The sequence below is a fragment of the Haliotis cracherodii genome, unplaced genomic scaffold (genome assembly GCF_022045235.1).
Source record: "Haliotis cracherodii isolate W230 unplaced genomic scaffold, xgHalCrac1.p SCAF_2, whole genome shotgun sequence".
Classification (NCBI taxonomy): Eukaryota; Metazoa; Mollusca; class Gastropoda; order Lepetellida; family Haliotidae; genus Haliotis; species Haliotis cracherodii.
In genome coordinates, this window is record NW_027266275.1 from 57,541,376 (window position 1) to 57,569,216 (window position 27,841).

A 27,841-nucleotide genomic window follows, 5' to 3' on the forward strand; every position below is an offset into this window, starting at 1 on the left:
GCACATTTCTTTGCAAGCTTACTCTTCAAAACAACAGAAGATCACGGTCCTTTTCCAAATGCTAGACCCCAACAAACATTTGCACACAATGGTAGATGACATCTTGTCAATTTCATCTCGGATATTTCTGCAGTGATTTAATGTATTGTGCCACAATGGAGAAGAATTGTATGAACCATTTTCCAACAGTGGGTATCTGACCTTCTATTCTATTGCTTTTGTACCCTAAGGACTTTCTCGATGGTGATCATCTACAGCTATTAATTGTATCGTTCGGCATTGCAATACACTTGTCAGTATCACAGGGTTTCTGCTTTGTGTTGTCAGCAACAGTTTACTGTACTGTAATCATCAAGTCATGTGCTGCCATTTTTACATTCTTTATCTTATTCTTCATTTATTATATGTCCAGGAATGGTGTTTTCGGCAAGTCTTGGAAATGAACATGCCCAATTCAGTTGATGAAGGACAACGAGATGAAATTGATCGGTATGGATTAATGAAATAGCTGCCTTTAATAATGAATCCTGATTAATTAACTGTGAAATAAATGTGCGCCCATAAAATTGACATGGAAATAGCTTTGTGTACATTTACATTGGATGAAAGCTTATTGATGGAGGTTATCTGCTTTTCAAACAAGTGTCATTATAAGACATACATGACTTTGTCTGAAACCCATTATGAGTATGTGCTAATTCGTGTCACATTTTCCTAATTATGAATTGAGATTGTTATGGCTTCATTGGAAGAGGACTGAACACTGTATACATCAAGTAAATGATAAAAACGACAATCGATGACAGTTCTCAGGCTGGCAGCTGTATTTACCCACTGAATACTACTTTCCTGAGAACACAGTTAATCATATCAGTTAATTCTCTATTTCTATATGTGACATCAAAATAGCTTGGCCATTCCTTCATTTCTGATAACATGGAAGAATGATAATCTTCACAGCAACAATGCTAAATTGTCCATGCTTACTTTCCGTGTACATTTCATTTGATGAATTTATTATAGTATTCATGAAATATTCATGATATATTGATTTTTATATTGATTTTTCATGTGGTTTCATTAAAATGCCTTTCCAGTACATGGGTCGGATACCATTAAAAAAATGTTGTTCTGAATTGGCTATCAATGATTGTTATATGTTATGTAATGATATAATGATGATGATTATAATCAAATCAGGACACATTTTCCATTCTGAACACATGATTAAAAAAATATGTGTTTAGTTTAGTTTGCAGTATCATAAATACTGTCTCAAGTTTGGAAGCAGTTTCAGTTTTCATGTACAAAGGCTCATTAATAGCAATGATTGTTCCAATATAAGGCTACCTGCTGTTGAGGACCGGTTGTATGGAAGACACTGTCCCTGTCCACAACGCATACACAATGCATTGATTTTCCCAATACTAGCTTCCATCATGTGGCCACCGAAGCCACTGTGATTTAACATTAGCGAGACTTTAAAGATTGTCCGAGAAGTCTATATATAGATGGTATGACGTAAAAAGTCATGCGTTGCTTCTGATTTTCTCTTCTTTCATGTTTGGTGCTCTTGAAGTTGACAATTTGCTTGGGTTTAGCACACCTGAGTTTGGGCGTATGGAGTTTTCTATATTGACAAGCAATGTTCTTCTGTATCTGAACATGCTAAACATGTTAATGAACAGTTGCCTTGTGATATGTACACAGGAAAGTTAAAGAAAAATATACTATTTAACTACACTATATATTATCTGATTTCAGAATTTTTATATGTTACATGAAGAATGACCAGCATATGCTTTTAATCATTGCATTCCAACTTTAAAGGGATTTGTTGTCAAATATTTAAACACATTGTTTAATCTGTAAACTATACAAACAAACATGATTTTACATGCCGCAGATATCTGTAGTGGAAGATAACTCTTTTCAGAGTTGCCTCCCTTGAATGTTCTCAAGTTGTCAGTTTATCTTGTTTATTCAACAAGTTTGAACAAATTTCAATAGGTCAACTGATGGATTGTATATAGGGAAATATCTATTCACTGATTTTGAGAATTGTGTCCAAAGAATTTTCTCTTTGACTGACTGTATATTATGTAAATTCAGTTTAATTTTTTTTAAATTTGCCTTGTATGCATGTAAAGCATCAATTCCCTTAAAGTCTGCTTGAGATCTTCATCTTGGAATCAAACCACCAGGAACAGTGAAAGCATTAAAACATCATTACCCCATTGAAATAATACTATGTAACTGTACACATGACCAACTGCTACTAACGACTGCAATCGACATTCTGGTAGTTGTAAATATCAAGAGTGGCGTTGGGAACCAGCTTGAGCCAACTCCTAACCATTTGGCAGCCATCTTGAAGAAACCTGAAGCTAGTAAAGACTGCAAAATGGTGTGTTACCATGTTGAGATAGACTACTGAACCTTCTCACAGATATACATAAGTAGATCAGGGTGCTTACAAACAACAGAGATCTCCAGCAGGAGATTGTACTCCTCCACCTGGGACAGGACTACTGGTAACAGCATGGAGCTTGTATAGAAAATGTACATTGGATATCAAATTCAGTACCATTGTCATTCTTACTTAGTGACATAATGTGAGCTATTTGAAAAGCTTACTTTTATATTTCAAATTCATTACAATTCTCATTCTTTCTGAGCAACATTGTGAGCAGTTATGTTTGTTTAGATTTCATATCATGTACAATTGTTATTCTTCCTGACTAACTTCAGTTGTAGCCACATTGTATTTGTAATGTGTTAATGTTCCCCAACGTGGGATATTTTGTGTCGAATCTATTTCAGTTATAATTCATGCTATTGAAGCCTCATGAACAATTTTATTGTTCCTAAAATTGCCAGCATATACATTTTGAAGAACTTGAATAAAACATATGGATATTTAAATCAAGACTAAGTAACCATGGTAACATGTTGAAAGTTTGTGCAAGGTTCTTTGACAATGGAAATTTAAAAACCTTGTTTTTGACGAAGAGTAAAAATAAAATAGGGAATTTTAGTTACCTTCATCTATGAGTTTTAGTCTATTACCGGTACTAAATTTGAAAGGTTGAGCTAGGTTGACGAGATTAGCACCAGAAAGTTAACCCTACTTTGTGAGGTTTGCTGTCCAGTGAGAAGAATCGGTAAGCAAATCATGAGACCTTCTACAACCATGGTCAATATAGACACGGTAAAGAAAATGGACATTGTTGATAGTTGCAAACCACTGACCAAACCCGAGAGCACAAATGTACTCCCTTGCTTTTATCCCGATGTTTCTTCGATCAGTTGGGGTCAGCCATTTTGTACCACATTTCATTGATCCAGCAGTCTGATGATTAGAAGAGACCTTTTCCCCGTTGTGGTCACTGGAGCCATCAGGTGCTTGTTGGCAATAGCCTTCCCACTGTCCATCAGGTGCCTAACACCACTGGACATTGTCCTCCATGGTCATCAGTGAGTGTGCAACTAGCATCCCTCATTATTGCCTTCTTGGAGGATGTTGGAAGCAATGGTGGTTCTTTTGGTTCTGAAAGATGCAGTTGCAAAGGAGGTTTTCAGGGCATTGTCTGACCAGTGATGGTTCTGCGCTTTAGAGAATTAAAAGGAAAGGATTCAACTTTAATGTATTTATTACATGATTTAATTCATGTGTTTCAACTATTCTATGTCAGAATATCATTCTTGATCATTTTGCTGGGGCTTGTATCTACATATTCTGGTTTGTTGATGTTCTTGTGCTGTAATGTTTAGGGTTCTTAAATCATTTTAACAACATGACTAAGAAAGTTTCAAATTGATTAAATATGGATAAATATGATGGTATAAACGTGAAACATCCAATTAGATTTGACAAAGGAGTGAATCTGTTACATTTGACTTTACTGTTTTTGTGTGGTTCTTCTTCATGATAACATTTCAATTTTCTGCTTGTGTATATAATAAAATCAGCCTTTACCTATTACTAAATTTTCAACAAACAGAAACGATTCGCTTGAATGCAATTTTTGTGATAAAACTGCAATTCTGTTAACACGTTTGCAATTTGTTTGGCCAATTGAATGCTGAGCAATCCAAATAAGGTGAAACAAATTGTAACTAACATCAAAAATTGACAATGGATCATTTCCTGTTACACAATATGCATTGAGTCAAAAGGCTACAATGTGACCTGTATTCTAATAATGTGGTAGCCCAATGTGAGTGTACCTCATGGGCAATACAAATGTAACATTTGCTAATTTATACAATACGTAGATAAATAACACGACAGAGGACCAAGGAGGTATTGATCCTGCCTTGCCCTGTGTGGATTCATGGCATCAATAGCCAAATTGACATGATGTGTCGTGTATTTCACAGCAGTGATACATGCACACAGTTGGGGTTTTGGGGCTGCGAATTTTCCCTTATCTGTACTGATCTAATGGCATCCTTCCGACTTGGCATAAATGCATTTTCATGTTGTCAATAAAACAATCCATGCTATATTTATTCTTCTTATTGCTTCAAGTCAGCTGACACAGTTTCAAAGCATTAAATGATATCAATGTTGGACACATTACAGCATAAGATATTACAAGCTTTGCTGAAAAGGTGATTTGAACAAGAAATACACATGTACACATTCACAATCTTTTTGTCTACAAATTGAGCTGTAGTTCATAAAAATAATATGTGAAATAATTTTGACACTGGAATCATATAAAAATAGTAAATATATATTTTAACCTGAAAATGTAAAAATTATTGATTAATGCAACTATTTTGTGATATTTTTATGAAATAATGGAATTTTCGCAGAAAGCTGTTACAGTTCAAGAAGGTCTCTGCTGAGCCATTTCCAATTTCCAGACATTGTATTAGGGCCACATGTGAAACTGAATAGTCTCTGCTTGTTGTTTAAAGCCACACTCAACAATATTCCAGATATATGACGTAGGTCTGGAAATAATCTTGTGATTGACATCATTGATGTACACGACTGTGATCTGATGACATGCATCACCTGACCACCTAATCCCATTAGTTGCCTCTCACAACAAGCATGGATTGCTAAAGACCAATTCTAACCCAGATCTTTGGTGGGTGGGGTATTGTGGGAGGAAACATCTCTGTGTAATAATTATGGGTAATGATTAACTGCTAGATTGATATATACTAAGCAAAAGATGTTAAGGATCATGAATATACTGGGGATATTTATTTGTAGTGATTTATTATCCCCATCCATTAAGTATATATCTTTATATATAAGTTGGCAGACAAACATGGGTTTTGACTGACTTGAATTCAACATGCTTGGCCTGCCAACTGGCCAGGCTGTAGTCCCCTTAAAGAGCTGTATAATTGTCAAATACCTGTCTCTTCAACTGATGGATGTAAAATATTGTTAGGATTATTTCGTTTGTGAACAGCAACTGAGGTGGAAAAGACCACCAAATCCAATTGCAATATTAATAATATAACATATACCCTCTAAACACCTATAAAAGGATTCTGTATAGTGAATTAGAACTCTGTTCAAAAAATATTTTTTTCCAAACCACAGGTTTAAGCAAGAGTTTTTTCAACATATTTAGATTGACATAAAAAAAGGAATTTGTATGTATGAATGTATGTAATAAGCCCGGATACATTGGTGTTCCTCATTAGTGGTGTGGGTGCTTTGTCAACAATACCTTTCTAGATAAAAGATGTCATCTTAGTAGGTAGTTTATAGTGATTCTCGGGAAGTTCAAGCATAGAGCATGGCTGAATTTGGATGCTGATGGCATTTGTATATATGCTAAGAGCTTGAGACCGACCATTTTTTTAAAAGGCTTACAAAAATCAATCTATGTAGAGAGATGTAAACTTGACAAGCCTGAAAACCATCAATAAGCAATTATGTCAGAAATTTGAAAGTGTTGAGAAAAATTATTTCTAAATCTTAAGCTGACACTAATTATTACGAAACCCATCAAAATCAACTTGGCGCAACACTACTCATTTTGAAGGTGACAAAAATCAATGGCACAAAAAGAGACCCCTGCTGGCAGTGATATTAAGTAGAAATGAGTGTCAAAATTTAGTTGCACTCTGGATGTGGAAGTGGATGAGGCAAGATATTCAATCAGGAAAAACCCAGCTGATTGTTCTTCAGGGTTGTTCCATTTACTCATCAATTTCCTCATCGATTTCTCACATACTGACCATTTTGTCACAACGAAGTGATTGAAATGTCTGTTCACAAATTGTTGGAGGGTTTGTGAAAGATATATCCCCGTTTGAAATTGAAAATTATTATTTGTCAAAATTTGACATGCGTATGGATTTTTCAATGATATTGTTTCTGAAAATTGTATATGAATCCCCAAAATACACCTTTGTTTCATGTGTGAAAAAAGACTTTTGACAGTTTTAAAAGTTTTGCTATAAGATAAAGTTAGAAAGAGATTTCATTGTTTTCAGCTGAAAAAAATCCCATTGCTCTAAGCGTGATGGACACACATTGCTGCAACTGGCAGTGATAAGAAATGTAATGAACACGATCTTCACTGTAAACATAGTATCATTTTCCACACACAGATACAGTTCATGTAGATTTCATATGAAATCAACATTACATATATCAAAGTCAGAAGGTTGGACTCAAGTAAATACACCTAGCTGATTGACAGTCCATTTCCTAATAAAAAAATGGTGTAATTTACTTTGTATTCTGAAAAATGACACCATGGTAAATTGACAGAAATATATTTTATCAGCTAAGTGATTTGACAAGGCTTTTAGTGAAATTGGCAATTGTACAACCCATGATTGGCCAAAAGCCCTTGAGTGGGCAATGGTCAGAAGAGATTGAAGGTTGATGATGCAGGGATCAGAACAATCTGAAACATATGATGACCATGTTGGAAGATAAATATGTTTGTTAATACATTATTTCAAATCCCGAGATATTTGAGACACTTTGTAGTTAACATAAGAACCATTTGGGAAATGTGATGGCAGTTATTACAATGGCACTGTTCAGATGTGGATCACTGTCATTATTTGAAACTAAGACTGTCTTTGCTCTTTGGAACAAAATGACTGATTATATTTTCAACCATTACCTTGACAACTGATACTGTGCATCGAAAAGCCTTTTTGATAATTTTCAGATACAATTTCATTTAAAGTCAGAAATTGTATCCGAAAATATCATTTGCACTCAATAAGATTCACTTGCCAATCGGTAAGCATTGCTAAGTTTTTGGCAGCAAATACAAATTGTTTGATTAATAATTAAAGGCGAAAGATTACAAAGGATGCTTTTTGAGATGTTTTTATTTAATTATTTATTGAAGCTAAATGTTTTAAGTCAAAGACGCCTTTTCTTGGCAAAAGACATTTTATATTTTTGTTAAATCACAGTGCTACAGGAATAGGACAGAAACAGGACAGCATTTTGAGGTGGTTTTGTTCATTCTGTTATTTTGATCATAGGCCCTAACTGCAGAGAACATGATTAAATTGACTGACCTGTGTTCAACTTCTCAATAACACTCGAAATACGAAAATTATGCTTGAGACAGAAATTTCCCAAGTGATACAACGTTCGCCTTGTAATAAAAAAAAAGTTCTTGTAAAAAAATTAAAAATAGTCACCTGTGATCTATCAATTGTAAGAATTCATGTCCATAAAATGATTAATCAGATTCCATGTCAATGATGAAAAATGTTTGAAGGCCTAATCAAATGAATTTATATGCCTTGTATCCTGGACTGTTGACAAATTGGAACAAAAGCATTCGCAGAGTGTTATCATGTTTTCAAAACCAATGCACATATTTGCCAAGTGTGGAACGAAGCAGGCTGCCAGAATTTGCCTTTTGGGAGCAGAGAGGCGTAGTGAAGATGATCAAAGACAAAATATGTAGGATATTGGACAGGCTACTGCTCGGTCATGAGGAATAGGATGTAACTGGCAAAACAGATAATGGAAACTGAAGGCAATAGTAAAACCTTCTCAGATCTGGTCGTAAATCGCTGAACAAACACCGGGACTAAGATGGCTCTTGAATAAGGTTATGCCTGTGTTGAATAACTGTTAACGTAATGTCATACTTTGAGACTTAAACATGCTAGGAAGCCTTGCTTATCTTCGTCTTGAGACTTCAGGACTGTCATGAAAACGAGGTAATGCATGTAGGCATATGGGAGAAAGTAGTTTATGTGAATATCTGATTTTGTTATGGCTACAAAATGAGTCTTCACAAGACATCAGTCGTTGAAATGCTGTTCCAAGTGAAATATTGCCCAGGGAAGACAGTGTGATAACGTGATATCAAAGTGCATGTGGTACATCACTGTTAGAGGTCAGCGTGTACACACTTGTCTGTGGATGTATTGCTGTATTACATTTGACATGTATCTCCAGGGGAGAAAATATATGTTCATTCCCTAAGGAATTTTTTGCTGTTTTAGTGCGTCTGTTTACCCTCAAGGAATATCATTCTGGTGTTGTGTTACTTTTCCCAAGAACGGTCATTTGTGTCTCCATAGAATCATCTTTTACTTCTTCATGGAATGGTCTTTTACTTCTCCTTGGAATGGTCTTTTACGTCTTTGTGCAATGGTCTTCGGCTTCTTCATGGAATGGTCTTTTACTTATGCTTGGAATGTTTTTTTACTTCTTCATGGAATAGTCTTTTGCTTTTCCATGGAATGATCTTTTACTTCTTCACGGAATGGTCTTTTACTTCTTCATGGAATGGTCTTTTACTTCTTCTTGGAATAGTCTTTTACCTCTCCATGGAATGGTCTTTTACTTTTCCATGGAATGGTCTTTTTCCTTCATGGCATTATCTGTAGTTCTCCCTCAAACGGTCTGTTGATTCTTCATGGAATGGTCTATCACTTTTCTCTGGAATGGTCTATGACTTCTTCATGAGATTATTATTTTTTTGTCAAGATTTATGATGATTTAAGACTTACGACAGTCTTAGTGCTAAGATCGCTTTGTGGAACGGGGCCCAGATAATGTAACGGTTGTAATAAGTGGACCAAAGCCTAGAAAGCCTGATTGCAAGATAAATGCTCCTTCTAGTCAACTTCCAGACAGTTGTAAGCAGAATGTCTGAATGCTTTTAGCTACTCTAAAAAAACTCATATATCTTTTGCACTGTTATAAAGGTAAGACGCATAAGAAATGGCCACCACGGCGATGACAGGCAGGTGTATACATCGTCTAATCTTGCCTTGTCGACAGTGTTAAACAAACTCAGCTAAACACCCCTGACCATTTTGGTAAGCACTGGAATGTTTACATCCAGGTTTGTGGGCCAAGAAACCTACTTCTCAACATGAGTATGGCATCTGGCAGGACTGAAACGATTTTTGTGAGGGGCAACCTTTACAATTGGCAGATTGGGTTAGCAGTATGGAATTTGGACAGTCTGCTTGATGTTGGGTCAAGTTGCTCTACACTGTAGTGGCTTTTGATGGTCCCAGTCAGACTTGGTCTACCTGGCCAACAGTTGGCTTTAGTCACACACCACGGTCAGTTTGGAATGTGGTCAGGGAGGCAAGGCCCTTCTCATGATGAGGTTGTGTTTTTCTGAGGGGAGAGTTAGTGTAGGGGTGGATGTATGGGAGGCATGCTTTGGAAAAAGTGGGATGTTCTTGTGGGGTTGTTTTTAAGCAGGGAGATGTGAATCGTGGCTGAATTATTGTGGACAGATGAAGGGGTTTGGAAGTAGTGACTGGTGTTGAGGAGTTGTAATTTAAGGTGGCGGTATGGATGTTGTAACTCAGAGTTTTACATGGACTATGGTCACCGGTCATAGACCGATATAATTTCAATTTGACAGATAGTTAGTTGAAGTAGTCAGACTTTTGACCATTAGAAATTCTAAGCAAGGCATCACTTTTTTCATAATTTCATAATTAAAAAGTAAATAGTAAGGAATAGTCCTACTTACTGTATCAATTTAATAAAACAATACACAGCCATGAAAAATCATAATCGAAATGCTGAGCAGAGCATGTCTTTGCATGATACTTTCTGTGCCATAGGGAAAGGAGCTATAGTGACTTAGTCAACTGCTTTAAAATTTTCTTATGATGTTCATTGGCCAGATCATACATTCATCCAATCATGAATGATTTTGTATGGATTTGCTGTTATGGTTTGTCCACCATTTTGTTTATTTGACTTTTTGACTTTTGCCAGTGACTTATTACTTTTCTTGGGTCCAAGTCATTGACCTATGTACAGCTTTTTATGTCAAAATCACTAACTGTTGGGGTGGATGGGGATTGTAACTTAAAAGGGTGCTGCGAGAGTTTTAAATGAAGCGGGTGAGAAGGAATTGAAACTCAAGTTGGTTCGGTAGAAGTTGGAAAGGGAGGGGTAGGGATGGGGTTGTAACTGAAAGGGATGGGGAGGATGTTGTCACTGAAGGGTTGGGGAGGATGTTGTCACTGAGGGGTTGGGGAGGATGTTGTCACTGAAGGGATGGGGAGGATGTTGTCACTGAGAGGGTGTGGATGATGTTGTCACTGAGGGGTTGGGGAAGATGTTGTCACTGAGAGGGTGTGGATGATGTTGTCACTGAGGGGTTGGGGAGGATGTTGTCACTGAGAGGGTGTGGATGATGTTGTCACTGAAGGGATGGGGAGGATGTTGTCACTGAGAGGGTGTGGATGATGTTGTCACTGAGGGGATGGGGAGGATGTTGTCACTGAGGGGTTGGGGAGGATGTTGTCACTGAGAGGGTGTGGATGATGTTGTCACTGAGGGGTTGGGGAGGATGTTGTCACTGAGAGGGTGTGGATGATGTTGTCACTGAGGGGTTGGGGAGGATGTTGTCACTGAGAGGGTGGGTTGGGAGCTGTAACTGAAAGGATGTGATAGTTGTTAGTGAACAGGAATGCAGTACTGTTGTCCCCATCACCAAGTCTACTGCAACACGTGTCAGGGTCATTCACTGATTGACTTCCAAGTGAGTGGTCTCTATCAAGGGTTCATTACTCGCATCAGCAGCAACACTAATTACCAGTGGGCAAAGATTAGATTGAAGTTGGTAATTATAGATTGTTTTCGCTTAGGGTCACTTCGTTACTGACATGTTCGTACTTTTACACGGTGAAATATTCTCAACTAATAGTTCCATCCAATTTCCAAACAGGCTTGTTTGAACAACAGCAGGAAATAGGTCAGACCAACATTTGAATAAACTGTCTGATCTTCACACCTAGCCAGAACTATTTAAGGCAGTCAAAGAATCTTTTGACAAAGTCCTTTGACAAATCCTCTATCTTGTTTTTCTTGTTGAATATTTCAAGCAGCAGACACTGATAGAGTATTCAAAACATCACATAACAATTGCATATCCTCAAGCAGCAAACAGGGCACAGATAGTCCTGTCATCTAAGACAGTGCAATCTGGTGTACAGAGATGTGTCAGCAAGGTCAGCAAGGTCAGCAAGAAACCAGTGGTTGAATCCTGGTTTCGTCCTGATTAAGTATCTAGGTTTGTCGGCACCATACCCATGCTTGTGAGTTTCACCAAACTGGTAAACGTCTAGGACCTGCATGATCTCTGGCTTTCCTCCCACATCAAACTGACCTGCCGGGATATAACTGAAGAACTGAACTCACTCACTCACTCAAATTGTAGATCCGGGGTAGAATAGGTCTTCAGCAACCCATGCTTCCCGTAAAAGGCGACTATGCTTGTTGTAAGCGGCGAATAACGGGATCAATTGTTCAGGCTAGCTGACTTGGTTGATACATGTCAATAACTGGATTGTCTGGTCCAGACTTGATTATTCACTGACCGCCGACATATAGATGGAATATTGTTGAGAACAAACAAACAAACAACAAAACCAATGCCATGAAAGAGTTGCAAAACATTAGAAAATCAATTTTGGTATCTGTATTTCAGTGTGAGTATTACACTGTGTAATTAAAAACAAATGTATTGCATGAGAAAATTAATACAAGATAGGATTTATTGAAATGGCTATTATATATGGAATTATTTAGAAAGTTGTGCATACTTTATTCCCAGGTGTATTTAACGTATTTAGCCATGAAGCCCCTCTCCATATCATCACTGGAGGGTCTTCATTGTGAACGCACCAGAGCTCCACTCAAGCTGTGCATTACTCACAAGTTTCTTAATGTGTTTCTGATATGGACAACCTGTATCTCATGTACATTGAGGTGTAACAGATTGAATTTCTTTCCCAAAACCTTCAATCGTAATTCCTGATTAAGGTTAGCTTTTGCCACAAACAGCTGCCAAAATATAACTAAAATGTGCCAAATGTCCTTTCAAAGAGAGATTATCATCAAAATGTTCTCACCTTACTTACTTTACTGAGTTAGTTGGTGTGAAATCGTTAAGCGTTAATTTCAATGTTGTATATTTCGCATTTGGATACCTGGTCACATGGTTTTACTTTGAAAGAAAGCCAAATATTTAAAGAAGTGTGTGTTATTTTTGGCGTCAAGTTGAAACATTGAACCCACCTGCTCACACTTTAAGAACAAAAGCTTTCTCGGAGATTCCACCCAGTAGAATATTCAGTTATGAAATACATCTTAACTGTTGGCATGATGCCCGAAACTTTCCCATGAACTATATAGGCATCATATCCATAGTGTTGGTCAGCCAGAAGAGGCTGTGGTCTGCTGTCAGTTTGTTCATCACGTTGAAAAGAAATGAAAACTATGAAACTATTACCAATGTATTTTGCCTTATTTCTTTTTATGTTTTCATAATATCAAGCTGATATTTGAATTAAACTGTCACCATTGATATTTCATTAAATTTATGAGAAAGTTTTAATATTTTTTCAATCAAGTCACTTGCATTTATCTTATTGTAAGTTTGATGTATACGTTTTACCATAATTCATTATTTTCATATATTTGGAATATTTTCATGATGTTTATGAAATTCATAAGTTAACGGTTGAATGTTTATTACAATCAACCATGTTTTATGTTTGTATCATTGTATCATATTTATCGTTGAATGCAAGTCATACCTTGATGGCATGGGTTGCTCATAATATCAGTCACTGGTTTGTCTGGTCTTGACTGAATTAATCACATACTGCCTTCATATAGCTGGAATACTGCTAAGTGTGGTGTTAAACAAACAAACAAAATCAAGTTAGCCTTATTTCAACAGTTCAGCATTATTTCATAACATTACCATATTGTCATTTCTTTATCAAATCTATATGCATGTACCGTATTCTACTTAATAAGCGCCCTGCTCTAATAAGCGCCCACGGCGATATTTGCTAATATATTGGCTAGTGAACAATCTCAATTAGCACTCCTTCCAATTGATCAATGTACACAACACTTATTTATTCACGTATAATACGCACCCGTGTGTAATATGCACCCTTAATTATGGGCAGTTGAATTCTGGAAAAATATATCTGTCGTATATAAACATTTCAGGCTGCCAGCATAAACCACAGAATTTATCTTTCAACTCTGTTGTTTTTCACCAAAATAATATTCTAACAAGAGCCCCCTATTTTTAATTTTGAGAGCGCCCTGGGCGCTTATTACGTCGAATACAGTATTTGTAATCAAGTGAACATTATTGTCCTTAACTCTGATCACATGGTTTGAGCGATGTAGCATGATGGTGATTCTACTCAACTGTCTGACCCTTGGAATGTACAAGCCCTGCGATGACCAAGTGTGCTCCACCACCAGGTGTCGTGTTCTGGAGGGATTTGACCATTTCATATTCGCATTTTTTGCCGTGGAAATGCTAATCAAAATGATTGCAATGGGTATTTGCGGAAAGGATACCTACCTTGCTGATTCCTGGAACAAGTTGGACTGCTTCATCGTTCTGGCTGGGTAAGGTTTGGTTTTCTATTTTCATTTTTTAGAAACTCATTTCCAAATCTATTTTTCAGGGTTTTTGAAGAGAGTTCATGTCATTAATCATTTTAAGTTAGGCAATAGGATCTATCTTGTATTTCCCTCTGTCTGCTTGGATGTATTGACGCAAATCATCTGATTTTTAAAAGGAGCATGAATGAAAACGATAATCATAAAAAATAATTATTTGACGGTATGTGCTCCATAATATTAAAAATCAAGTGAGAATGCAACTGATATGTTGTGAAGATGTGAAGAACTTAATGTTTCATGACAAATTGTATTTGAAATTCTTTTTCTTTAGATAAAAAGTATGACTTTGTGTAATTACTGAAGTCCTGGCATGAACATACAGTGATCGCTCGCTATAACGCTACCAATGGGGTCCAAATAATTGGTGGGCGTTATAGACGATGAGCCGTTTAACCGAGGCCGAGGCGCGTGCGCTCGGAAAATCTCAAATCATCAATATGTGTTTATCTCACGTCACATCAAAATAGTATATATTTTTATGGACCTAGATCTACCTGTAATATCATTCATTTATTAAATCTGTCACATTTCACAATGTCTGAAATACGTAGTCCATTTCAATTTATCATTTTTAATCGATAAATTAAAAAATTATTCACTATTTCCCGCGATGTTATTGAAAATAAAATTCTCTGACACACATTTCGACAACGGGTCCACATCAAAGAGCAAAATAAAGACGTTTTAAACAAATCTTTAAATATATTATACAAAGTGATAAATAAAATCAACAAAAATATATCTAAAAGTAATCAAACTTACATCTAAGTTATTATTTCCATCGTTTCGTGCGATCGCGTGTAATGTAAGTCAAATGACATCTCGGCTTTCGTCGCCTTGAATTCTCGGCTCGGACACAATGTTTAATGCAAAAATTTATGCATGAAAAATCTTTGTCACAGCTCGTAACCTAGCACGATACATTCGCGAAGTTCCATATTTTTAATATATATCGTGATTTCCTGCTTAAAACGTTCAGATTAACACGATTTAACAAAAAATCTTTTGCCAACTTCTGAAATTTATCAAACACGAGCGTGGTATCACAGCTATAATTTGATTGGCTGCCTGAGGTCACATGCTCAAAATTGACCAATCACGAAACTTGTAGTAGATTTCGGCAAGAAAGCGTCATTAGAAACAAATTTTAATCCAATGAAATCGCTTGTTATAACTACGAAAAAAAACAGGCGATGTTACGAAAGCGCGATTACGAAATGAATGACCGCCGTGTTGTGACAGCAACTACATGTGTGTGACAGTGTCGCCTCAAATTTGATTGCCTCACTAATTAAGAATATAAACTTCGCTTGTGGTTCTCTTTTATTGCATGCATGCGCTTCTAAGATCAAAGGTCGATAGTGTGAAAAGTTAACTAGTTGAACAATCGTATTTCCGGGACTTGCCGCGGATGTTTTCAAACAGATTATTAGAACTCCATTCAGCGATAAACGGTTGATTATGCAATGAGAAGCGTTATGTGCAAATGAACAACGAACAACAATACAATTATGTCTGTGTAAAACTATCAGTAATAAAAGTGTACATAAATTTTGGGAGCCATGCGTTACCGCGCGTAGTAACCGAAGTAGCGCTTTATCGAAGAGCGCAATAGCGAGCGATCACTGTAGTTATACTTGACCAAAGATGATAATTGCATGGAGAGAAGGCATTAAGAGCTTCACATCTTTGAAAACTCATGTCAAACTCATTTAGTTATCCTTAGATAGACAAATTTAAGTATAATTAAAATTGTTAAGAAATTGGAAATGTTTAATTACATTTAGAACATATACTATTGAAAAAAGTTAATGATCACCTGATTCTTTCATATCACTATGGAAAATTTGTTCCACCGTGACGGATTAGGTATAGTATTATTAAAAAAATCGAGGGATCCTTAACTTCTTTTGAGTAACATAGTTAATTATCAATGAATCATATCAGTATGGTGGGATATCAATTGAAAAAAAAAGCTATTTTCATTGTCCTACTAGTTTTCAAGATTACAAAATGGTTTTGAAACTTAAGATTGTGGAATTTTGTGAATATGATTGACATGAGTTATGGATCCCATGTTATATATGTGAATTAGATGTTTTTGACTTTGTAACTGCCATTAGTTTCAGCTTCTTGCATGTTCGTTCCCAGTGCTATTGCTTGCCAGCCATGTCATCAGCAGTGGTTGAAATTAATCACTGTAATCGATGTCTCGTCAATTGTCAGTCTGTCAGTATCTTGAAATTTAGAATTAGACCTGTCTGATTTTGACTCAGTTTCATATTGTATTGAGTTTGGTGAAAGTTTAATTGTCAGTAGAGTCCACAGTTGTCATCTGGTCCCATTCCATGAAGCAATCTTAGTGCTAAGATGATTGTAACTCCCGTATTCAAACACTGACCTACGACTGTCTTAGCGCTAAGATCGCTTTTTGGAACGGGCCCCTGGTATTGAAATATTTGTGAATTATTTGTATTTATCTGGAAATCTTTATCAGATCATTTCAGAGAATGAATGGCGTAATAGTGTATGTATTGTTTTCATTCCTGAACAAAAATTCAAAGGTTAATTCATATGACATCTCCACGTATTCCTGTTTGAGTGAAACACATCAAGCATGATGAAACACAGCACTTAACATCAATTTGAAATTTGATTGACATATTGGTGTTGTAAATATGTTTCATTCACAAATACATTTGAAAAACACAAGAAAAGGAAAACACGTTTTTTTCAGTCAACATTTTGATATTCATAAGACAGCACACTTTCATCTAAATTAAATTCACAATCAAGCATGCATTATTTTCAAATATCACAATTTCATATAGATGTGAAATCATTATAGTACACATCACCATTGTTTCATAAAAAGAATTTGATTCACATTCAAATGTGTAATATTGTACCAGTAGAATATAAATTTTATGACATATTTTTATCAAAACTATTGTACAATTTGTACTTAGAGATTTATGGGAAATAATCTCGAGGAACTGATGTTTGCATGTTTTATGAATGGGAAGATATGAAATATGAATATGAAATACTTTTATGAGAGATCTACTGACATTCTGACATAATATGTGGTACTTTGTTATAACAATTTCAACTGCATGAGAATCATTGACCCTTCAGACTACTGAAGGCCTTTAACACACTGTACAGTTGTTGTTATATATAATAAGGTGTTTACCATGAAGCACTTGCATGTTCTCCAACAGGTGGAGAAGGAACTAGGATATAGCAACAGCAAATGCAGTGTTCATGTTGCGTCTGTCCACATTTTACGTTGCAATGCATGTGTCTTCATTTTTCAGATGTATGTGTCAAGATCAACTGTTTCTTCTCCATTGCTATATGCCCCAACCTATCTTAGTCAGGGGTGCATGAATTTGGTTTGCCAAGTGAGATAAGGAAATTAAATTGTGTTCAAATTTCAGGAATCAGGCATTCAGCTTCGTAAGGAATCTACACTAATAACTGAGGGAAGGAAATGATTATTTGAATCATTGAATATTCAGTTGCAAGAGTTCAAAAAATCCCTGCAGTGTTTAATTTAGTAATTTGGGTACTAAATATTTCAGCCATATGTTGATTGTTGTTTAAATATGAAGAGAGGAAATTGCTTTCTTCATAAATGAATTATAGATCAAGAGAATTCAACCTCTTTCATACGATGCAAAATATGTTGAAGTGAAAATAGGATACTGAAAGATCAAGAAATTCAACAGTGAAAATTACCCCAAAGTTAGGTTAGCGTGATGTCTTCATATGCTTGGGGCTTTATATGTTCACGGTTAGAATGTTTATTGTCTTCATGTTGAGGGTCAAAGACATCCCTACATTGTTTCCCAAAGCCTCGTCTCCTTATGAATCTCCATCCTTATCATTTGTATGAAGTATGTTTCTAATTTCTCTTTATCTGTGACCAAACTAAACTCCCATTTCCAAATGTCCATGCTCCAACTCTCATATTGAAATGTCTTTTCTGAGTGTTTATGTCCATGAACCATTTTTATGTTTCATGTTGATGTCCCTATGCCAATGAATAAATAAGTAAATGTTCATAAATGTCCCAATTTTTCATGTCCTTATATGTCCATGTCCCAATCCTCATTTCCATTATGGCTTTGTCCAAGTTTTCATGCCCCTATGTCCATGATCCATATTTATGTCAATGATCCAGTTTTATGTTTCTATGTCCATTTATCTATGCCAATGGTGTCCATAAGTGCCCCATTTCTCATGTCCCTATATCCATGTCCCAATCCTCATTTACATGATGGCCATGACAAAGTTTTCATGTCCCTATGTCCATGACCAAGTTTTCATGTCCCTATGCCCTTGACCAAGTTTTCATGTCCCTATGTCCATGACCAAGTTTTCATGTCCCTATGCCCTTGACAAAGTTTTCATGTCCCTATGCCCTTGACAAAGTTTTCATGTCCCTATGTCCATGACCAAGTTTTCATGTCCCTATGCCCTTGACCAAGTTTTCATGTCCCTATGTCCATGACCAAGTTTTCATGTCCCTATGTCCATGACCAAGTTTTCATGTCCCTATGTCCATGACCAAGTTTTCATGTCCCTATGTCCATGACCAAGTTTTCATGTCCCTATGTCCATGACCAAGTTTTCATGTCCCTATGCACTTGACCAAGTTTTCATGTCCCTATGCACTTGACCAAGTTTTCATGTCCCTATGTCCATGACCAAGTTTTCATGTCCCTATGTCCATGACCAAGTTTTCATGTCCCTATGTCCATGACCAAGTTTTCATGTCCCTATGTCCATGACCAAGTTTTCATGTCCCTATGTCCTTGACCAAGTTTTCATGTCCCTATGTCCTTGACCAAGTTTTCATGTCCCTATGCACTTGACCAAGTTTTCATGTCCCTATGCACTTGACCAAGTTTTCATGTCCCTATGTCCATGACCAAGTTTTCATGTCCCTATGCCCTTGACCAAGTTTTCTTGTCCCTATGCCCTTGACCAAGTTTTCATGTCCCTATGTCCATGACCAAGTTTTCATGTCCCTATGTCCATGACCAAGTTTTCATGTCCCTATGCCCTTGACCAAGTTTTCTTGTCCCTATGCCCTTGACCAAGTTTTCATGTCCCCATGTCCATGACCAAGTTTTCTTGTCCCTATGTCCATGACCAAGTTTTCATGTCCCTATGCCCTTGACCAAGTTTTCTTGTCCCTATGTCCATGACCAAGTTTTCATGTCCCTATGCCCTTGACCAAGTTTTCTTGTCCCTATGTCCATGACCAAGTTTTCATGTCCCTATGCACTTGACCAAGTTTTCATGTCCCTATGCCCATGACCAAGTTTTAATGTCCTTATGCACTTGACCAAGTTTTTATGACACTGCATGTTCCAAAGCTTTTATATCTGTGGCCACATTTCAGCATGGTCCCTGTGGCTATTGTGGAGCTGATTGACTATGTGATATTTCAGTTTTATGATAAGATCCCAAATTTCACCTATCTTGCTATTTTTTTAAAGACACTTTGCTTTCATTTTCCTCCACAGGTAAGTGATATGGATGGTTTTAGTTGCATCATGTGCAAATCAAGAGTTTACTGAAATATATTTACAAATATATATTTTTTTCATGGTTTTGTTGAGGGGAATCATGTTGTGAGATTTTCCTAGCCAAGGTTTGTATACGTATATTGTCAGATAAAGAATCGGTATTTCTCATAATGGGAATGTTCAAACACACTCAGTTGTACAGAGAAGTCGTGTAGGTAACACTTATAAACAAAATGTTTTTCGTGCAACTTCGTATTAAGTTTTTGAATGCCCATTAATGATTAATATACAACTGAAACTGACAGCCACTCACAAGCCACTCTACCAAAAAGTTAAAACATTCTATATAAAAAGAAAGGCGGGAAAAGCAGAGTGCTGAAATTAAATTCAAATTTGAAAATTTAAGAAATGTACTTCGCAACTCAACTTTTGATAACTCAATTACAGTGATTCAAAGTAATCAAGAAAACTAATTAATTGATAAAAACTACAAGAGTTTTTATTCATAGTTTAAGTTAATCATTACACAAGTGTCAATAGCAAAACAAGATAGACAAAAGTTAATTATTGAGTCAGTGTCCTTCAGATGTACATTGTGCTTCAGATAAAAAGATGTCTTAAAGAGTCTCATCCTTTGACAAGAAAATGTTATTATTTCCAAAGGGTAGGATGATTTAAGAGTGAACACACTTACCATAAGCTCAACAAATATGATCAGCTGACAAAAAAGTAGTACATTTCTGAGTAGCAAGGTAGTAATGAATGGCAATGTTGGATAATTAACTTGTTCAGAATATCACGACTTGTTCATTTCCTGAAGTATCTGTCCCCATCTCAGAGGAACATTTGAACTAACTGTGTTGAAAGGTTTTATGTGTGAAGGTAATAGCTGCTCTCTCCTTGAGCTCATCCAAGGGGGTGGAAAGTTTGAACCTATTCTTGAAGGTGTAAGGAGGTTGAATGTCAAATAGGTTCAATTTGAGACCCTGAAACGTTGAAAAATACACTGGGATGAAATGCATTTGGTGACTTTCACCAAGAGCTGCAGCTAAGTGTACCATTGTTAGAGAGATGCTCTTCAACTTATTAACCATAGCACCCTTTCATGACATTTTAAAGTGCTTTCATCCATTGCAATGGACTTTGAATCATCAACATAATCAGAACCGGAATAAAATATAAGTGGGATGCTAGATATACATAAAGTCCCAAATCTGCAACTTTGAATAAGACTAAGTAGGTTATGCAACCTTTTATTACTAATGGTAACACTTACTCCAAACAACTATCCAAATAATTATTAATTTGACATTGACACCATTATAGTTAAAATTGGTTATTGTTTAGTGTTATAATGCCAGTCCAATTTCAATCCTACAAGGTACCCATGCTATAAATGGAGGACTTAGGTTCAACACAGGAACAATATGACAGTTGAATATAAATCATTGACCTCTCGGTAGAAAGGAATTTGTGATTTGATTTAACATCAATATTATCAAATATGAAATATGACTGATAGGAAATGAAAGAGATAATTACAGGAGGAAAAACTGCCTTTTTAAAGATTATGATTTAAATCTGTTCCCTGCAATACTCTTGAAGACGCTCAAAGGTATATCTAAATATAACCTGGGTTCTACTTCACGTGACCAATCACTTGGGATATATGACCTCAATTTGTGTTTCATCTGAGAATCAAAAGTAAATGGGAAACATGTAGATAATAGGGTCCAAAACAAATTCAATCAATTTTTTATGGTGTGACTGCAGTTGAAATATTTCTTCGCCGATGGTCAAGCTGAGCACATTGGCACTGAATGACATGGCTTCAATGTCAACAGAAAATCAACAAGAAATGCAAATTGTTTACTTGTTTACAAACCGGCAGCTTCTGACTCCAGACTCTTCTGTCAGTGTCTCTTTCCCCGATCCTCCCTGTAAAACTCTGGTTGTGTATATAGACCTAGATATACCTATACACCATGTCAATGTCTCCCACCAACGTCTTGTGCGAAATGTTGTCGCGATGCAAATTGTCTCTATATCCCATGCCACTATCCACACCCAGCTGTACGCAAATGTGTCAACTATTTGATGTGATGAAATAAACATCTCACTGCTTTGTGTTACCGTGGACACACGAACCTCCTGTTGCCATCTTCATCATGTGATGTAATTAACCTTTAGTGACAAATATATATCCCAAAATGCATTATTCCTGTTCCATCAAAGGAAATGACCATATTGTTCTGTTGTAATGTAATCATACATTGTACATTAGTGATGGATGTAGAATGCGGTTACCATTGATGTTTTGACTGAGTATTTTCAGTTCTAGTTCAGACCAATCCTGTTTGCTTTCCACCAATTCCACTGGTAAAACTAGTCATCCTTGTTTTAACATTTATGTATGAAGTTTGTTTAAGTCATCGAATATGCTTATCAAATTTTGTCTTATGTTTTTTACATGTTCCATGACCGAATAGCATTGCTGAATATAGTGTTAACAAGTAAGCCTTTTGCCTATTTCTTGTGTTTAATGAAGGTCTGGATTGGGGGTAGGCCGATGTTTTTTTTAGAATAAACATGTTTTTAACTTGTCCATTTTCATAATTTTGCGTGAAATTATTTATCTTTTCGTGTGTTATCAATTGTGGCACTAACAGGTCTGACAAGTTCTGTTTGAGATTATTTTATTTTATTTCAAATTAAGATTTATTTTATCATTCATATCATACCCCCTATCCTGACCCTCATATGATTACTCATGTTTACAGTTAATCCACACTTTGTTATTTGCATGTCTTGCATTTGATTGGCTGGAGCTGAATGCCTTTGCGTTTCATTGGCTGTTTCTGTTTTGCATGTTCAACTTACCATGGCAACCCAAATTATGTTTGGTATACATTTCACAATATATGTAGAAAGTGCACTTTGCTAATTTACTGAAACACCAACACCAAAGTTTAGTTCTTATGAAGAAAAAATGTCTTAAATCAAAATCATAGGTTCAAATATTTCAAATACTATTCTTTCCAAATGCAACATATTCTAATCCTTTGACAAAAAGCAATGAACTACATGGGTTAATTTGAAAACAAACAGATCAAAAATGAGTTTATTCAGGTCCTGATATTGTTGCTTTGGCTGCTTTATCAAGTGATTCTCTGATACATTAATTCTTTTTCAATTCTTGGCATTTTTATTTATCTTCTTTTATGTTTTATCAGCAAAAAGGCTTTTTTTGCTACCAGAGACTCTGCTTTTGAGTGTATTTGCATGATAGAATTATCACTTGCAGTTTAACATCTAACATTTAGTTATTTAAAAACTTTCAACTCTTTAATGTTCTCAGATTAGTAAGAAATTTATTTTAACCTTAAATTGAAATTAACATATGTTTATTACAGTATTGTTCTTTTAGATTTTGTTATGCTCTCTAACAGGTAATGGTACAATGTCCTTTCTTTCTCTTTTATTAATCAATCATTATTAGTTCTTTAGTTGCATTTATTATAATCTTTCCTTTCATTTAAATATAATGTTCAGTTGATTAATTTTTGGATTAATACAAAACCAATTTGACCAGATGGAATGTGATTGACACTTAGGTTGCTGTGGTATATTGCATGAAGGAATGGGGTGTATATTTCATTTATTGCATGTGTTGTATATTGCATTGTCCTGCATGCTCACTGATGGTTCATTTCAGTAGGTGAAATAAACAAATATACAAGTTCTTTTAACTTCTCTGAAGACAAAATTACTCATGGTGATACTTCTTTAGTATTGACTTTCTTTCATTTTATGCTCTGTATGATAGTCATTCCTAAAGAAAACCATTTCAACCTTACAGTCCCGAAAGAACGGAGTTTGTTTTCCTTGTATTACAACAAGTCATGAAATACAAACTCAATAAAACTAGATAGCAATGTTTTTAGTCCTTCTCTTCACTTATTTCTTGTCAAATTCATTTCAATGTCTAATTGAAATCTCTGACATAAGTAGGATGTAGCATCAATAACAAAACTTTCAGAATATAAAAGGCAGTACTGTTTAGAATACCAATATTTGAAAGTTCTTGGAATATCAGGATTAACTCTATAATTCTTAGAATAATAAATTCAGTGATCCCCCAAACTCAGTGACAAGCTGTTCTGTTGGGCCTGCTGAAGCCATTTCTTTTCACAAGTAAGTCCCTTAAATTAGCTTTATGGTGCCATATTCTACCTCAATGGCAAAACAGGATGCTTCAAGTCTTTTGTACTTGGGGATTTGTTATGTAGCATGTTTGAAGGTTTTGAAACAAAAAACAAAATGAACACATGTAGGTTTAATGATATGAATAGTCTGTACAACGTGTTCTAGGAGCTAATTTTAAAACTTTAAAGAGCTTTATACATAATGACAATTTTTATCATCTCATTAAGCCAGAATAGATCCCCAGGCGACGAAGATGCTAATTAGCACTTTGCACCCAGTAAACACTGCACCCATGAAGACTACAGTGCTTGAGAAAGCAGCTGCATCAACGGACCTGGTGCAAGTGATGATGAAATTATTATCTTAATGACTGTTTAAGAATTTATGGGAATTCCTGTACCTATTAATGTGAACTTTGGCCTTTGACTTGTTTGTTTCATGTTAAATTGGCAAGGTCAGCTATTAAGTGTTAAGTAATACTTGCTTGCAGGTGCATTCATGCAGAAAATAACATAATTTTATGTTAATATTAAGTTAAAAAACAAAAAATGTGTAAATTGCTAATGGTTCACCTTGGAGATTGGCAAAGACTGAAATATGGTAAATATTGAAAGTTTATCAAAATATAAAGTAATAAATCAATGAGGTTTTATTTCTTACTGAGTTTTGTCACTGAGTTTAATTTGAAACAACTCTTGATTTGCACATAGTTGTGGTGCACTCTCTTTCTGCTCATATTCGGGTTGAATGTTTATGGGTATTTCTTTTTCCAAAATATATTTTCTACAGCAAGGTATTCCTTTTGCATATTTCAGGCGGCATGGAATGATGTCAATTTCTTGCTTTCATTTTCAACATATTTTTTTGTTTTCATGTCCATATGGGCTAGACAAAAGATAGGAATATTTCCCCACCACAGATGTTAGCATTGTCGTATGGGCTAAGCAAAAGATAGGAATATTTCCCCACCACAGATGTTAGCATTGTCGTATGGGCTAAGCAAAAGATAGGAATATTTCCCCACCACAGATGTTAGCATTGTCGTATGGGCTAAGCAAAAGATAGGAATATTTCCCCACCACAGATGTTAGCATTGTCGTATGGGCTAAGCAAAAGATAGGAATATTTCCCCACCACAGATGTTAGCATTGTCGTATGGACTAAGCAAAAGATAGGAATATTTCCCCACCACAGATGTTAGCATTGTCGTATGGACTAAGCAAAAGATAGGAATATTTCCCCACCACAGATGTTAGCATTGTCGTATGGACTAAGCAAAAGATAGGAATATTTCCCCACCACAGATGTTAGCATTGTCGTATGGGCTAAGCAAAAGATAGGAATATTTCCCCACCACAGATGTTAGCATTGTCGTATGGGCTAAGCAAAAGATAGGAATATTTCCCCACCACAGATGTTAGCATTGTCGTATGGACTAAGCAAAAGATAGGAATATTTCCCCACCACAGATGTTAGCATTGTCGTATGGGCTAAGCAAAAGATAGGAATATTTCCCCACCACAGATGTTAGCATTGTCATATGGGCTAAGCAAAAGATAGGAATATTTCCCCACCACAGATGTTAGCATTGTCATATGGGCTAAGCAAAAGATAGGAATATTTCCCCACCACAGATGTTAGCATTGTCATATGGGCTAAGCAAAAGATAGGAATATTTCACCACCACAGATGTTAGCATTGTCGTATGGGCTAAGCAAAAGATAGGAATATTTCCCCACTACATATGTTATTATTGTCATATGGGCTAGACAAAAGATAGAAATATTATCAGATAAGAATATTTGTGCAGTGCAGTGCAGCGCAGCGTTTAATAACAAACAAACAAATAAACAATATCCTGTGAACATAGGGAACATGCTGTTTGAACAATTTTCGTCAAGGCAAGCAACATTTAACTATGGTTAAAAATCAGGTTTTTATATAAGTTTTATGAATGTCAAATTTTGTCCATTTTTATGGAATATTAACCATTCCTTACCTCAAAGATGGTTGGCCTACATAGATTGTTTTTGGGGTGGCACAAGTGAGCTACAGTGCCATGGCACTACTTTCTCGTGCATTGGAGTGTTCATTTGAGATATATGTGAGGCTTCATGTATATCTGCTATCCTGGTGGGATTGGACTTCAAGAACCTACCTTGTAGAGATTCCAGGTTAGAACAGGTTCCTGTTAACCTATGCAAGTTTGAAGAGGTGACTGAGTGGAACTGGTTGTCAGGCTCAATGACTTTGTTGATAGCATGTCAGCTTACCCCCAAGGGAATGGATGGTTGCTGACAATATCAATCTCATTAAAATCAGATCTTAGTTCTCGCTACCCCTAAACAAAAATCTGCAGACATCCCATAACGGGTCACGTTAGACAGACCTTTCGCGAACTTTGACCGACCAATGGAATGACCAATCAGAAGGTAGCTTTCTCGTGCCTACGGCACTAATTTCAAATTGGCAACTACGCTTCGAAACATATTTTGACAAATTCTCGATTACAAATTTGAAACCTGAACAAAAGAACATTCTGGAATGGCTAATAGATGGTCCAGATGGTAGGGATTCAGTCGTTAAACCCGTAACTATCGTTCAGAGTTAAAGTTTTCGAGGCTGCATGATTAGAAATCACATTCCAACTGTCACTTTCATAATCTGGTAACCGATGCTCTGATTGGTCGGGTGAAAGGTCGTTCTGACGTGACCCCAAATGGGATGTCCTCAGATCTTTGTTTAGCGGTAGCGAGAACTGAGGTCTGATTTTAATGAGATTGTGACAATATCAATCGATGGATTGTTTGGTCCAGATTTTATTATTTACTGGCCAGTCATAGCGAAGGAATATTGTTGAGTGCGGCTGTCATATAGATGGAATATTGCCAAGTGCGGCTGTCATATAGATGGAATATTGCTGAGTGGGCTGTCATATAGATGGAATATTGCCGAGTGCGGCATTAAACAATATACTTATCCAGACTAGGGCAAAAAAAGTGAATTTCATTAACTTAGGCACCCATGGCAAGAACTTAATGTTCCTTTATCGTTTAGACTGACATAGCCAAGTGCTTCTGTTGGATGTTTTTTGTTAAAGCTGTTGATCACGGCATATTAATGAGATACACCATAACGTCAAACGGGTTTATTTTTATCCTGCGCTCATGGTGATAGATGTGCACCATCATTCTGAGCTTGTGTAGGGCGGTGGTTATTAGAGGCCTGGGTTAATTTCCCCACTTGAGCATGATGTGTGGAGGCTGTTCTCTGGGAAACAGAAATAATAATGATGCTGTCTTTTGTTTTTTGTAAGCTAACCATGAAACTTCAATGTTAACAGTCATACCATACCTCAGAAGGTGAGTTAATTTGTCCACTGCAATGATAGAGTTAAAAATCCAGAATTTGAACCGATGCAGTTGTACCATAGATAGTGAAACTATACATGGCTCGTTACCCTGGTATGTATTCTGTAACAGACTCCTTTTATAACCAACAGACACAGTATCACAATCTCATTCAAATCAGATATTTTACTTAATCACTTCAGCTTCATTTTCTTACCATCTTGAAATTTCAATCTTAAAATTTCAATCTTAAAAAAATCAAACTAACACAGAATGCATTTATACAGGTCTGTGGTCCCTTTTTGTGTATATGCCATGGCATGAAACGATGGGGTGTATGACATATCCACAACAATATAATAGTACAGCTTTTATCATTTACATGAGGAACTGTCTGTGTTTGTTCATTTTTTAAGACATAGATTGCAAGTATTGATACAGTGTTAGAGATGACACAGGATATCTCAACACTGTCTCAGTCTCATTGTCTGCTTAGTAAATTCTGGTGTGATTGAAAATCATACTCAATGAATTGCTTGATTTTCCATTTCTTTCTAAAGCTCAACCAGACTGTAAAAGTTTCTCTAACAAAATGTACAGAATGTTATCTTGAGTGAAACAGTTAATCTTCCATTGCCGTTACATGAATTGAGACATGTGAAGATCTGGGGTAAAATAGGTCTTCAGCAACCCATTCCTTCCGTAAAAGGCAACTATGCTTGTCAAAAGAGGCGACTAATGGGATCGGGTGGTCATGCTCGCTGACTTGGTTGATGCATGTCATCAAATCCCGA

The 27,841-nt window shown here is 36.1% G+C and overlaps 1 protein-coding gene across 10 annotated transcripts in view; it reads left to right on the forward strand.

The window, feature by feature from the left end:
* The first annotated feature begins 13,650 nt into the window (after positions 1-13,650).
* The window catches only part of LOC139468276 (voltage-dependent T-type calcium channel subunit alpha-1G-like), a 96,493-nt gene continuing 82,302 nt past the window's right edge, over positions 13,651-27,841 (forward strand). For all 10 annotated transcript variants that reach the window (XM_071250137.1, XM_071250139.1, XM_071250132.1 and 7 more), the window contains exon 1: positions 13,651-13,891. In XM_071250137.1, the coding sequence (XP_071106238.1) occupies positions 13,665-13,891 (227 nt within the window). In that variant the 5' untranslated portion in view covers positions 13,651-13,664. The remainder of the gene's footprint in view (positions 13,892-27,841) is intronic.